Source organism: Pristiophorus japonicus, chromosome 1, assembly GCF_044704955.1.
Source record: "Pristiophorus japonicus isolate sPriJap1 chromosome 1, sPriJap1.hap1, whole genome shotgun sequence".
NCBI lineage: Eukaryota > Metazoa > Chordata > Chondrichthyes > Pristiophoridae > Pristiophorus > Pristiophorus japonicus.
The window spans coordinates 351,980,928-351,995,736 of NC_091977.1; the positions used below are offsets into that span (position 1 = coordinate 351,980,928).

Sequence of the window (14,809 nt, forward strand, 5' to 3'; positions counted from 1 at the left end):
ATAATGTAGGAAATGCAGCAGCCAATTTACACACACAAAATTCCCACAAACAGCAAAAAAATAAATGTCCAGATCATCTGTTTTTGGTTGTGGGATAAATGTTGGCCAAGACACTGGGAGAACTCATCTGCTCTTCTTCGAATTGTGCCATGGGATCTCTCAAGTCCACCTGAGAGCTGACGGAGCCTTGGTTTAACATCTCATCAAAAGACAGTGCAGCACTCCATCAGTATTTCACAGAAGTGCCAGTCTGGTTTATGTACTCAAGTCTCTGGAGTGAGGCTTGAACTCTCAATCTTCTGAATCAAAGGCAAGAATGATGCTATCGAGCCAAGACTGACATCTATGATGGTGTTTATAGTTTCATCTTAAAATGCTCCATCTGTTTTATAGCGGTTGGCTCACCCTCTTCACTCTTTTTACCGTCTCACGCTCTGTTCCTCTTTCACAATCATTTGCATATGATGGCAACTATTTTAGAAATACACAGTGCCAGATCTTGTGAAGGGCTATGGAAATTTCCATGATTCACCACATATTTAAGAGCAGATTTCCAGAGATCCACATAAGACGCAACAAGATCAACAAGGGAAATATAAGGTTATGTGCATCTCCACCCAGCATGGAATCAATACTGGCAATCATATTAGGCCAGAACTGATCAGGTGATGATCAGCTTGAGAGTTCACAGCAGCTTCTATAACTAAGTAGTACTGGTGTAAAGGCAGTAGGGCAATAGTTGGAAGGTTAAAATGCCCCACTTTTTCAGGAATAGTATGAATAAGGTAAAGAGAGGGCGGTGGACTGGGAACAAGAGGTCAAACAGGACAAAGATAAGCTTTGAGGTTCAAATCTTCAAGGCAATTGAAAGATATCATTAAGATCGCAAGTCTTATTGGAGTTCAGAGAGCGGAAGATCTGACAGATCCGACGGGAAAACAACTTGCGAAGGATTTAAAGGGCTAAACCTTTTGTACACTATTGCAAAACTGTTGCTACGGACAGACTGGTCAAGTCAACCCAGGACCACAATGGACAATGGCTTGTATGCAGACTGAAGTCTGGTACAAAGATTAAAATAATTAACGAATGAGGAAAATCATTATACCAAGTGCCTGCACCAAGGAGACAAACATCTCAAAACCAGACAATTCAGTTGATAATAGGACATGTCAAGGACTGTACCTGGTCTGTCAGTTTGGTTTTGACTCAATTACAAGACCAATAATAACCAGCCAATTAAGAAGGCTAAGGCCCTAACAACAGCACGATGTTGGTTCAGTTCACATCCCTAACTGAGAATAATAATTTAAGAGGACATCGGAGCAACACGGGGCTGGAGTTGGTGAGAATACAAGGAGACGAATCTAGCCAGAAGTCAAGACATTAACCTAAAGTACCTTGACGACACTCTCCAGTTTTGCAAGATTGTATGAAATTGTGTGACTATTGTTGAGTGTTCAATAAAAAGTAGTTTAGCCTAAAAGACAGAGGTTGTCTTGTGTTTTCCTCGATTGCACCGCTTGGGTCCACATTACTTGGGTACTACTGATAGTATACAGAAATCCTACACGTAGTTAGTCACAATGAAGCAATAGTGGGCAGGTCTTTCCCAAGATAAGTGAGAATAATGTAAATAAGAAAATAATTCAAAAAATTCACTTTTTTCTTTATTACAGTTAAGATCAGGACAGATGAGGAGCAGAAAGGAGGATTTATCGAATTTACAAGATACAGGTCTTAAAAAGGGACAAGGAGAAAGGGGGAAGGATTGACAGCAGTTGACACTTTTCAATTAAATTGAGTTTAATACCTCTTAAAAATAGATGTATAGAGGTTACAATCAGAGGTTACAGGGCGCTGAACACCTCGAGTCCCGATGCCAAGAGCATGCGGAAATCAATCGCAGACAGCAGAAGGAGCATGCGGCAAACCAGGCTCCCCACCCACCCTTTCCTTCAACAACTGTGTGCCCCACCTGTGGCAGAGACTGTAATTCCCGTATTGGACTGTTCAGTCACCTGAGAACTCACTTTTGGAGTGGAAGCAAGTCTTCCTCGATTTCGAGGGACTGCCTATGATGATGATGACAAACAGAGACAGAGCCAAAGTTGGCAGGGGCTGCTTCTAGCTGGTCAAATGGAATAGGAATAATCTTTACGAGATACAGCAAAATAGCAGGCATGATTCAGCAAAAATACAGTACCAGATCTGAAATTACAAAAGTGAGGTATGAAACTTTCCATGCTACCGAGATTAGCATCAGTTACGTCACTAGCACAAACAGAAGGACCGGATGAGTAAAATCAATAGGTGGACCAGGAAAAGCCATCAAAGAATTGTTAAGGACCATTCCAGTTGACTTGACTTCTGTGTGACTGTGCCCATGATGCATAGCCCCTCTTCGATGGACAGGAGAGAAAAGGGAAGGAAGCATAAAGCAACTCTGACATGAGGGGAAATGGAAAGAGCATAAAAGGAACTTTTCTTCCAAAGAGATCAACACATTATCTAGAATATATCCTCTAACAAAATCGCAGCATCCTTTTGGATAGTGCCACAGATTTCTGGTACACCAATCTGAGAAAGATGTGAGTCAACAGCGACAGAGACCCGGCACGTGGCTAGAGCTTAAACAGGGTCTGAATTAGAACCATGCTGCCCATGCAGCTGACTAAAGGGGTGCAATAAGGAGCAAAATTTTCAGCAAACTTGACTGCTCCCACTAAGCCAAAAATAATACAGATTGAACCTCCCTTATCCGGAACCCTCGGGACCTGGCCTGTTCTGGGTAAGGGATTTTTCTGGACGAGGGGTGGTCACGTTAAATTGGATGGTACAGGTACTGAGCAAGGGGATATCGGGGCTGGCTGGCTTGGGGCTGGGAGTGCGGCAGAGAGATCAGGGGGTGGGGGGGCGGTGGATCGCAAGTTCAGGCCAGCGATTGTGGGAGTCGGCAGCGAGGAAGGACTCCAATTTGTTCATGTCGGAGTTCTGCATATGTGCCACCCGGTGGCCGGGAATGGTTCTGGATAAGGGAGTTCTGGATAAGGGAGGTTCTACCTGCAATGGAAATTGAGGCAAATTCTTTTTACAATATAGATTTCTTGGGAAACAGTTGCCGATTAAGAAGTTACAAAGGATATATGACAGAAACAGGCCATTCGGCCCAACCAGTTCATGCCTGCATTTATGCTCCACTCAAGCCTCCTCCCATCTCTTCTCATCTAAATCTATCAGCATAACTATCTATTGCCTTCTCCTTCATATGCTTGTCCAGCCTCCCCTTAAATGCATCTATACTATTCAACCACTCCCTGTTGTAGCGAGTTCCATATTCTCACACTCTTTGGGTAAAGAATTTTCTTCTGAATTCCCTATTGGATTTCTTGGTAACTAGCTTATATTGTTGCATCTAGTTATGCTCTTCCCCACAAGTGGAAACATTCTCTCTGTACCTACTCCATCAAAACCTTTCATAATTTTAAAGACCTCTATTAAGTCACCCCTTGGCCTTCTTTTTTCTGACATGTTGAAGTACCTCAGAGAGAAAAATAAAATACTTTTATTCACTGTACCAACCTGCAGATAGAAGTATTTGCTTTAGAACAACAGTGCAATTTAGCACCATCGACAGCTGTAGCAGGCAACCCGTTTGTGCTGTTATCTGGGTTACTTGATCCAGAACTTTCCAGAAAACACTGCCAGAGTGGATCCTGAGGCAGAGGCATTTTCTTACACCCATCAATAAGTCCATCAACAATTTCTTGATCTGTGGACTTTGTCATCAGCACTCTTCGACATGTGGTCTGGCAAGCATGGTCTTCTGCTCTGTCACAGCAATATAAACCTAAATAGTTGGAAATTCAATAGTACCATTTAGCTTGACTGCACTCAGTGACATGACATTTCTGAACAAGCAAATATGAAATTGCAATTGATATAGGTAAATGCCAACAGGAAACACCTCACATGGAAAATGTTGGGTAAGTGGAACAATGCCCTCAGAGAACCAGTAATAATTATGGTATTTGATAGTTGTTTGCTTTTGCAGCACAGTGAATGTAGCTGGACTTCACAAGTAGCTGTGCCCACAACACGCACATTTGTACTGGTCACTAAGGGTTTTTTTCGAAACTGAGAAACCCCGAGAGAAATGCTACAGCCAACAATAGAGGGGCCATCTAGGTAGAAAAGTGTAGGAGAGAACAAAGATAAATGAAGCAGCAGCAGTTAGGTGATGGCAAGCTTAAGTTTTAAAAAGAGCAAACCACTGAACTTTAAAGAAGATAGTTTCAAATGTTAATTATACAAGAAAATCCTGCCCAGTGAGATTCTCAGCAGGACAATTTGGATCTGAAGAGTACCCCTGAAGAGGCACCTCCACTAGTTCAACCATTTTGACTTTTTGTCTTGAGGAATAGGGCTTTGCCCTGTATTGTCAAAGCGTCGAGAGAGGCGGGAGTCGGCGAGAGGCAGCGGCCTATAAAGGCTCAGCAGTCGGGCAGTCCGGGGAGTGTCGAGAGAGGCGGGAGTCAGCGAGAGGCAGCGGCCTATAAAGGCTCAGCAGTCGGGCAGTCCGGGGAGTGTCGAGAGAGGCGGGAGTCGGCGAGAGGCAGCGGCCTATAAAGGCTCAGCAGTCGGGCAGTCCGGGGAGCGTCGAGAGAGGCGGGAGTCGGCGAGAGGCAGCGGCCTATAAAGGCTCAGCAGTCGGGCAGTCCGGGGAGCGTCGAGAGAGGCGGGAGTCGGTGAGAGTTAGCGGCCTATAAAGGCTCAGCAGTCGGGCAGTCCGGGGAGCGTCGAGAGAGGCGGGAGGTTTGTCCAGCTCCAGCTGGGAGAGAAAGCAAAAAAGAAGTAGAAAGAAATCAAAAGGTGACGTCACAGCCAAGGGGGTAAGTGATTGGCTGGTGATTGGTAAGTAGCTTTTCTTTTTCTTTTTTATATGTCAGTAACTTTTAACATTGTTGTTGCCAATTTAAGGGTTAAGTCATAGCAGGAGAGCTCAGTCATGTGATATGCTCCTCCTGTACCATGTGGGAACTCAGGGACACTTCCGGTGTCCCTGACGACTACATCTGCAGGAAGTGTATCCGCCTCCAGCTCCTGACGGACCGTGTTGCGGAATTGGAGCCGAGGGTGGATTCACTCTGGAGCATCCACGATGCTGAGAATGACGTGAGTAGCACGTGTAGCGAGTTGGTCTTATCGCAGGTGAAGGGTCCACAGCCAGATAGGGAATGGAAGACCAGCAGGAAGAGCAGTGCAAGGAAGGTAGTGCAGGGGTCCCCTGCGGTCATCCCCCTGCAAAACAGATACACCGTTTTGAGTACTGTTGAGGGGGATGACTCATCAGGGGAGGGCAGCAGCAGCCAAGTTCATGGCACCGTGGCTGGCTCTGTTGCACAGGAGGGCAGGAAAAAGAGTGGGAGAGCGATAGTGATAGGGGATTCAATTGTGAGGGGAATAGATAGGCGTTTCTGCAACCGAGACTCCAGGATGGTATGATGCCTCCCTGGTGCAAGGGTCAAGGATGTCTCGGAGCGGGTGCAGGACATTCTAAAAAGGGAGGGAGAACAGCCAGTTGTCGTGGTGCACATTGGTACCAACGACAGAGGTTAAAAAAAGGGATGAGGTCCTACAAAACAAATTTAAGGAGCTAGGAGCTAAATTAAAAAGTAGGACCTCAAAAGTAGTAATCTCGGGATTGCTACCAGTGCCACGTGCTAGTCAGAGTAGGACTCGCAGGATAGCTCAGATGAATACGTGGCTTGAGCAGTGGTGCAGCAGGGAGGGATTCAAATTCCTGGGGCATTGGAACCGGTTCTGGAGGAGGTGGGACCAGTACAAACCGGACGGTCTGCATCTGGGCAGGACCGGAACCAATGTCCTCGGGGGAGTGTTTGCTAGTGCTGTTGGGGAGGAGTTAAACTAATATGGCAGGGGGATGGGAACCAATGCAGGAAGACAGAGGGAAACAAAAAGGAGACAAAAGCAAAAGACAGAAAGGAGATGAGGAAAAGTGGAGGGCAGAGAAACCCACGGCAAAGAACAAAAAGGGCCATTGTACAGCAAAATTCTAAAAGGAAGAAGGGTGTTAAAAAAACAAGCCTGAAGGCTTTGTATCTTAATGCAAGGAGTATCCGTAATAAGGTGGATGAATTAACTGTGCAAATAGATGTTAACAAATATGATGTGATCGGGATTACGGAGACGTGGCTCCAGGATGATCAGGGCTGGGAACTCAACATCCAGGGGTATTCAACATTCAGGAAGGATAGAATAAAAGGAAAAGGAGGTGGGGTAGCATTGCTGGTTAAAGAGGAGATTAATGCAATAGTTAGGAAGTACATTAGCTTGGATGATGTGGAATCTATATGGGGAGAGCTGCAGAACATCAAAGGGCAAAAAACGTTAGTGGGAGTTGTGTACAGACCTCCAAACAGTAGTAGTGATGTTGGGGAGGGCATCAAACAGGAAATTAGGGGTGCATGCAATAAAGGTGCAGCAGTTATAATGGGTGACTTTAATATGCACATAGATTGAGCTAGCCAAACTGGAAGCAATACGGTATAGGAGGATTTCCTGGAGTGCATAAGGGATGGTTTTCTAGACCAATATGTCGAGGAACCAACTAGGGGGAAGGCCATCTTAGACTGGGTGTTGTATAATGAAAGAGGATTAATTAGCAATCTCATTGGGGAAGTGACCATAATATGGTGGAATTCTGCATTAGGATGGATAATGAAACAGTTAATTCAGAGACCATGGTCCAGAACTTAAAGAAGGGTAACTTTGAAGGTATGAGGCGTGAATTGGATAGGATAGATTGGCGAATGATACTTAAGGAGTTGACTGTGGATGGGCAATGGCAGACATTGAGACCGCATGGATGAAATACAACAATTGTACATTCCTGTCTGGCGTAAAAATAAAAAAGGGAAGGTGGCTCAACCGTAGATATCAAGGGAAATCAGGGATAGTATTAAAGCCAAGGAAGTGGCATACAAATTGGCCAGAAATAGCAGTGAACCCGGGGACTGGGAAAAATTTAGAACTCAGCAGAGGAGGACAAAGGGTTTGATTAGGGCAGGGAAAATGGAGTACGAGAAGAAGCTTGCAGGGAACATTAAGACGGATTGCAAAAGTTTCTATAGATATGTAAAGAGAAACAGGTTAGTAAAGACAAACGTAGGTCCCCTGCAGTCAGAATCAGGGGAAGTCATAACAGTGAACAAAGAAATGGCAGACCAATTGAACAAGTACTTTGGTTCGGTATTCACTAAGGAGGACACAAACAACCTTCCGGATATAAAAGGGGTCAGAGGGTCTAGTAAGGAGGAGGAACTGAGGGAAATCCTTATTAGTCGGGAAATTGTGTTGGGGAAATTGATGGGATTGAAGGCCGATAAATCCCCAGGCCTGATGGACTGCATCCCAGAGTACTTAAGGAGGTGGCCTTGGAAATAGCGGATGCATTGACAGTCATTTTCCAACATTCCATTGACTCTGGATCAGTTCCTATCGAATGGAGGGTAGCCAATGTATCCCCACTTTTTAAAAAAGGAGGGAGAGAAAACAGAATTATAGACCTGTCAGCCTGACCTCAGTAGTGGGTAAAATGATGGAATCAATTATTAAGGATGTCATAGCTGCGCATTTGGAAAGAGGTTACATGATAGGTCCAAGTCAGCATGGATTTGTGAAAGGGAAATCATGCTTGACAAATCTTCTGGAATTTTTTGAGGATGTTTCCAGTAGAGTGGACAAGGGAGAACCAGTTGATGTGGTATATTTGGACTTTCAGAAGGCTTTCGACAAGGTCCCACACAAGAGATTAATGTGCAAAGTTAAAGCACATGGGATTGGGGGTAGTATGCTGACATGGATTGAGAACTGGTTGTCAGACAGGAAGCAAAGAGTAGGAGTAAATGGGTACTTTTCAGAATGGCAGGCAGTGACTAGTGGGGTATCGCAAGGTTCTGTGCTGGGGCCTCAGCTGTTTACACTGTACATTAATGATTTAGACGAGGGGATTAAATGTAGTATCTCCAAATTTGCGGATGACACTAAGTGGCAGTGTGAGCTGCGAGGAGGATGCTATGAGGCTGCAGAGTGACTTGGATAGGTTAGGTGAGTGGGCAACTGCATGGCAGATGAGGTATAATGTGGATAAATGTGAGGTTATCCACTTTGGTTGTAAAAACAGAGAGACAGACTATTATCTGAATGGTGACAGATTAAGAAAAGGAGGTGTGCAATGAGACCTGGGTGTCATGGTACATCAGTCATTTAAGGTTGGCATGCAGGTACAGCAGGCGGTTAAGAAAGCAAATGGCATGTTGGCCTTCAAAGCGAGGGGATTTGAGTACAGGGGCAGGGAGGTGTTGCTGCAGTTGTACAGGGCCTTGGTGAGGCCACACCTGGAGTATTGTGTACAGTTTTGGTCTCCTAACTTGAGGAAGGACATTCTTGCTATTGAGTGAGTGCAGCGAAGGTTCACCAGACTGATTCCCGGGATGGTGGGACTGACCTATCAAGAAAGACTGGATCAACTGGGCTTGTATTCACTGGAGTTCAGAAGAATGAGAGGGGACCTCATAGAAACGTTTAAAATTCTGATGGGTTTAGACAGGTTGGATGCAGGAAGAATGTTCCGAATGTTGGGGAAGTCCAGAACCAGGGGTCACAGTCTAAGGATAAGGGGTAAGCCATTTAGGACCGAGATGAGGAGAAACTTCTTCACCCAGAGAGTGGTGAACCTGTGGAATTCTCTACCACAGAAAGTACTTGAGGCCAATTCACTAAATATATTCAAAAGGGAGTTAGATGAAGTCCTTACTACTAGGGGGATCAAGGGGTATGGCGAGAAAGCAGGAATTTGCATGTTCAGCCCTGAACTCATTGAATGGCGGTGCAGGCTAGAAGGGCCGAATGGCCTACTCCTGCACCTATTTTCTATGTTTCTATACCAAACATTGTTTTTTTAATTCATTTTCAGGATGTGGGCATCGCTGGCAAGGCCGGCATTTATTGCCCATCCCTAACTGCCCTCGAGAAGATGGTGGTGAACCGCTGCAGTCCCTGTGGTGTTAAAAAGGGAGCTTCAGGATTTTGACCCAGCAATGATAAAAGAATGCCGATATGTTTCCAAGTCAGGATAGTATGTGACTTGGAGGGGAACTTGGAGGTGATGGTGTTCCCATGAGCCTGCTGCCCTTGTCCTTCTCGGTGGTTGAGGTCACGGAATTGGGAGGTGCTGTTGAAGAAGCCGTGGTGAATTGCTGCAGTGCATCTTGAAGATGTTATACACAGCAGCCATGGTGCACCAGTGGTGGAGGGAGTGAATGTTTAAGGTGGTGGATGGGGTGCCAATCAAGCAGGCTGCTTTGTCCTGGATGGTGTCAAGTTTCTTGAGTGTTGTTAGAGCTGCACTCATCCAGGCAAGTGGAGATGATTCCATTACACTTCTGATTTGAGCCTTGTAGATAGGCTTTGGGGAGTCAGGGAGCGAGTCACTCGCCACAGAATATCCAGCATCTGACCTGTTCTTGTAGCCGCAGTATTTATGTGACTATTCCAGTTAAGTTTCTGGTCAATGGTGACCCCCTGGATGTTGATGGTGGGGGATTTAGCAATAGTAACGCCGCTGAACGTCAAGCGGAGGTAATTAAGAATCTCTCTTGTTATGGCGTGAATGTTACTTGCCATTTATCAGCCCAAGCCTGAATATTGTCCAGGTCTTGCTGCATGCAGGCATGGACTGCTTCATTATCTGAGGAGTTGCAAATGGAACTGAACACTGCAATCATCAGCGAACATCCCACTTCTGACCTTATGATGGAGGGAAAGCCATTGATGAAGCAGCTGATGATGGTTGGGCCTAGGATACTGCCCTGAGGAACTCCAGTAGTCTAAAAATGTGATCTTGGAATTACAAAGAGTATGAATTGCTTAAGCAAAGTTAACTACAACAGGAAGAAATACGAGGAGAGGATGACAATGGACACTACAAAATGCAGCTCAGGTATATTCTCTGAAGTGCACAGCTTTTAAAATTCCATAACTGAAGGCGGCTCTTGGTAATAACATTCACTGTTAAAATGAAAATACAATATTGGAATTACTGGGTCAAAACCAAAGTTATTGGCAACAACAATTCATTGATCTATTCCTACTGCCTCTTGATTCCAAGCAACTTTACAGCATCCAAGTAAAATATCTACCCTTTACAATTTTAATATGAAATTCACTTGGAACTTGCTGCTACAAAGCATGTGGTTGTTGTCTGTGCCAAGGCTGGCTGGTGACTCTTTCCTGGAACTACTAAACTAGGTCACTTGTCTCTAGTGAGGATCAGTCCTGCAGCTTTTGATAGGGGCAAGGATTGCAAACTTTGATGCTATTTACTAATAAAGAAAGAACTTTAATTTATATGCTGCCCGTCACAGCCTCAAAGTACTTCACAGCCAACTATTTACTTCTGAGACATAGTCACTGTTACGCGAGCAAACGCAGAAGCATATTAGCGCACAGCAAGGTCCCACAAACCGCATAAATAAATGACCAGATAATCTGTTTTGGTGGTGTTGGTTGAGGGTTAAATGTTGGCTAGGACACTGAAAGAACTGTCCCATTTTTCTTCCTGATCATAGACATCCACCTGAACAGGCAAGTGAGGCTTTGGTTTAATATCTCAGCCCAAAAAAAAATGCACCTTCGACAGTGCAGCACTCCCTCAGTAATGCACTGAATTGCCAGTGTAGATCATGCACTTCAATTCTCCAATGCGGCTTGAACCCATGGCCTTATTTCGGGCAGAATGCTCCCATTGTGCCAAGGTGGAACTTAATAAAAAGTGTTTTCTCCAAAGATACTATTGTTCTCTTTGCATAGCTGATATGGTCTTTAAGATGTTTGGAAAGGAGGTTACTGAGAGTGTCAGTATTTGCAGAGGTGCCACCACATCGAAAAAATTTAAAATCGGATACCTAGGCAGACAGGAAAGGAAGCCAAGTCATGTTCTGATGGCAAACACAACAAGCCCCAAGAATAACAATCTAATCCAAAAAAAGTCTACTGGAACTTGCAACAGTACTTACACTTGGATATGGATAAAGGTAACAATAGAATAGGAAAAGAATAAAACTTCTTAAATGCCACATTCAAATAACTGACTACTGCAAAATACTGGCAAAATAATTTCATTTTAATTCAGCAACCTGCTTAAGATCCAAATACTGAGAATCCAAATACTGAGAATGCCACACATATGGGGTTCAAAGTACATGATGTGGACTGTGCCAATACGGACACATCCACTGAACTTCGGCACCGATTGGCAAGGGCTGAAGTTAAGGGACCCAAGTGCATGTAGCGAATCATACTGGAGTTAAACCAGCTAAAGCCACATTGGTTTCCAGCACAGAATACTGGTATGCTTTCCACTACATGTCCAGCTAAGAGAACCTTGACTTACAGGGTTATATGGAGGAACCAATTGCCAGTAAAAGAAAGATAAACTTGCACTTATATAGCACACTTCACAAACTCAGGTCGTCGGAAAGCATTTTATGGCCAAAATAACTACTTTTAAAGTGTAGTCACTGCTTTAATGTAGCAAGCACGATAGCTAATTTTCACAAACATCAGTTTGTTCATTAGATTTGGAGCAGACATGAGCCTTCGCTTGAAATATGTCAGCCACTTTGAAGCACTTGACATTCAACCCCAAGGCAGCGTTTCCCTCCAGGGAGTCGAGTGACAGGTGGGAATAGCTTCTGAGCTCTCCCTCCTTCCATCTAAATATTTGTTTTTTCACCATGACTCCATTTCATTGCTGGTTTTGAATCCTACACTTGACTAAAGGAGGCCATTCTCTTACATGCCTAGGAGCTCCAAACAAAAAGGAAGATCTATTTTGAATATGCCTCATAAGCTACAAGTTTATCCTGCATTCCATTAACCCACAAAAGAATTACGATCTGCGGGAAGAGAGAACATTGCTACTCCTGAGCAGTATTAAAACGTCAGCCATACCATGAGGCTTCAGTTCACCTTGGGCTGAAACAATCTCATCATCATTATAGGCAGTCCCTCGGAATCGAGGAAGACTTGCTTCCACTCTTAGCATGAGTCCTTAGGTAGCTGTACAGTCCAATACGAAAACCACAGTCCCCGTCACAGGTGGGACAGATATTAGTCGTTGAGGGAAAGGGTGGGTGGGACAGGTTTGCTGCACGCTCTTTCCGCTGCCTGCGCTTGATTTCTGCATGCTCTCGGCGATGAGACTCGAGGTGCTCAGCACCCTCCCGGATGCACTTCCTCCACTCAGGGCGGTCTTTGGCCAGGGACTCCCAGGTGTCAGTGGGGATGTTGATCTTTATCAGGGAGGCTTTGAGGGTGCCCTTGTAACGTTTCCTCTGCCCACGTAACGTTTCCTCTGCCCACCTTTGGCTCATTTGCCGTGAAGGAGTTCCGAGTAGAGCGCTTGCTTTGGGAGTCTCGTATCTGGCATGCGAACAATGTGGCCTGCCCAGGGGAGTTGATCAAGTGTGGTCAGTGCTTCAATGCTGGGGATGTTGGACTGGTCGAGGACGCAAACGTTGGTGCATCTGTCCTCCCATGGGATTTGTAGGATCTTGCGGAAACATCGTTGGTGGTATTTCTCCAGAGACTTGAGGTGTCTACTGTACATGGTCCACGTCTCTGAGCAATTCAGGAGGGCGGGTATTACTACGGCCCTGTAGACCATGAGCTTGGTGGTAGATTTGAGGACCTGGTCTTCAAACACTCTCTTTTCCTCAGGCGGCCGAAGGCTGCACTGGAGGCAGTGTTGAATCTCGTCGTCAATGTCTACTCTTGTTGATAAGAGGCTCCCGAGGTATGGGAAATGGTCCACGTTGTCCAGGGCCGCGCCGTGGATCTTGATGACTGGGGGGCAGTGCTGAGCGGCGGGGACAGGCTGGTGGAGGCCCTTTGTCTTACGGATGTTTAGCATAAGGCCCATGCTTTCATACGCCTCAGTAAATACATTGACTATGACTTGGAATTCAGCCTCTGTATGTTTGCAGACGCAGGCGTCATCCGCGTACTGTAGCTCAACGACAGAGGTTGGGGTGGTCTTGGACCTGGCCTGGAGACGACGAAGGTTGAACAGGTTCCCACTGGTTCGGTAGTTTAGTTCCACTCCAACGGGGAGCTTGTTGACTGTAAGGTGGAGCATGGCAGCGAGGAAGATTGAGAAGAGGGTTGGGGCGATAACGCAGCCCTGCTTGACCCCGGTGCGGCCATGGATTGGGTCTGTCATGGATCCATTGGTAAGGACCACGGCCTGCATGTCATCGTGGAGCAGGCGGAAGATGGTGATGAACTTTTGGGGGCATCCGAAACAGAGGAGGACGCTCCATAGAGCTTCGTGGTTGACAGTGTCAAAGGCTTTTGTAAGGTCGAAGAAGGCCATGTATAAGGGTTGGTGTTGTTCCCTGCATTTTTCCTGCAGCTGTCGCGCTGTAAAAATCATGTCCGTTGTGCCCCATAGGGGACGAAATCCACACTGTGACTCCGGGAGGAGCTCCTCGGCCACAGGGAGAAGACGGTTGGAGGAGGACTCTAGCGACGACTTTCCCAGTGGCTGATAACAGGAGGATTCCTCTGTAGTTGCCGCAGTCGGACTTGTCCCCTTTTTTAAAAGATGGTCACGATCACTGCATCTCTGAGATCTCCCGGCATGCTCTCCTCCCTCCAGATAAGAGAGATGAGGTCATGTATTCACGCCAACAGTGTCTCTCCGCCATACTTCAGTGCATCAGCAGGGATTCCATTTGCTCCTGTAGCCTTGTTGTTCTTAAGCTGGGTCAGCAAGGACAAAGGTGATGGGCAGCAGAGTTTTAGATTAGCTGAAGCTTACGGAGGCTGGAAGATGTGATGCTAGCCAGAAGAGCACTGAAGTATTTGAGTCCAGAGGCAACAAAGGCATGGACGAGGATTTCGGCTGCAGATGAGCTGAATTAGGGATGAAGGCAGGTGATGTTACGGAGGAGATCTTTGTGATGGGGAGGATTATGATCGGGTCAAATAGGATGCCATGGCTACTGAAAATCTGGTTCAGCTTGAGACAGTGGCCAGGAGTTAGGATGGTGGCAAGGGTATGGAGTTTGCGACAGGGGTGAAGACAATGACTTTGGTCTTTGTAATGCAAATCTGGAGGAAATTATGATTTATCTGTGACTGGATATTAGACAAGCAGTTTGATGGCACATTTAGTGGAGCGATTCAGAAAGATGGTGGATAAAGAGGTAGGTGTTGTCAACATAAAAGTAGAGACCCAATCAATGCCTGTGGATGATGTCATCAAGGGGCAGCATGTTGATTAGGAAGTGGACAGGGCCAAGGATGGAAACTTAGGTGACAGTACTGGGATGGGAATAGAAACCAGTTGCTACTTACTACTATTGGGCAGGTAACAGTAGAACCATGTGAGGGGAGTCCTATTGAGCTGGACAACAGAGGAGATGTTGGAGGAGGATAGTGTGATTGACCATATCAATGGATAGAGAGAAATCGATGATGGGTTATGCACCATTGTCACAGTCATAGAAACTGTCAATCATGACTTTGGCTCAGGCTGTAGGAGGAATGGAAACCCAATTGGAAGCATTCAAACAAGAAATTGCAGAAGAAATGAGCATTGATCTGGGAGGAGACAACATGTTCAAGAAGAGGAAAGGGAAATTGGAGATGGGATGGTAAATTAAAAGGACAGAAGTAGAAGAGGGGGTCTTTGAAGAAGGGAGATGATGGTGGCTTTGAA

The 14,809-nt window shown here is 45.6% G+C and overlaps 1 protein-coding gene across 3 annotated transcripts in view; it reads right to left on the reverse strand.

The window, feature by feature from the left end:
* reck (reversion-inducing-cysteine-rich protein with kazal motifs) overlaps positions 1-14,809 on the reverse strand; it is a 194,833-nt gene that overhangs the window by 83,694 nt on the left and 96,330 nt on the right. For all 3 annotated transcript variants that reach the window (XM_070890511.1, XM_070890515.1, XM_070890505.1), the window contains one exon: positions 3,583-3,850. In XM_070890511.1, the coding sequence (XP_070746612.1) occupies positions 3,583-3,850 (268 nt within the window). The remainder of the gene's footprint in view (positions 1-3,582; positions 3,851-14,809) is intronic.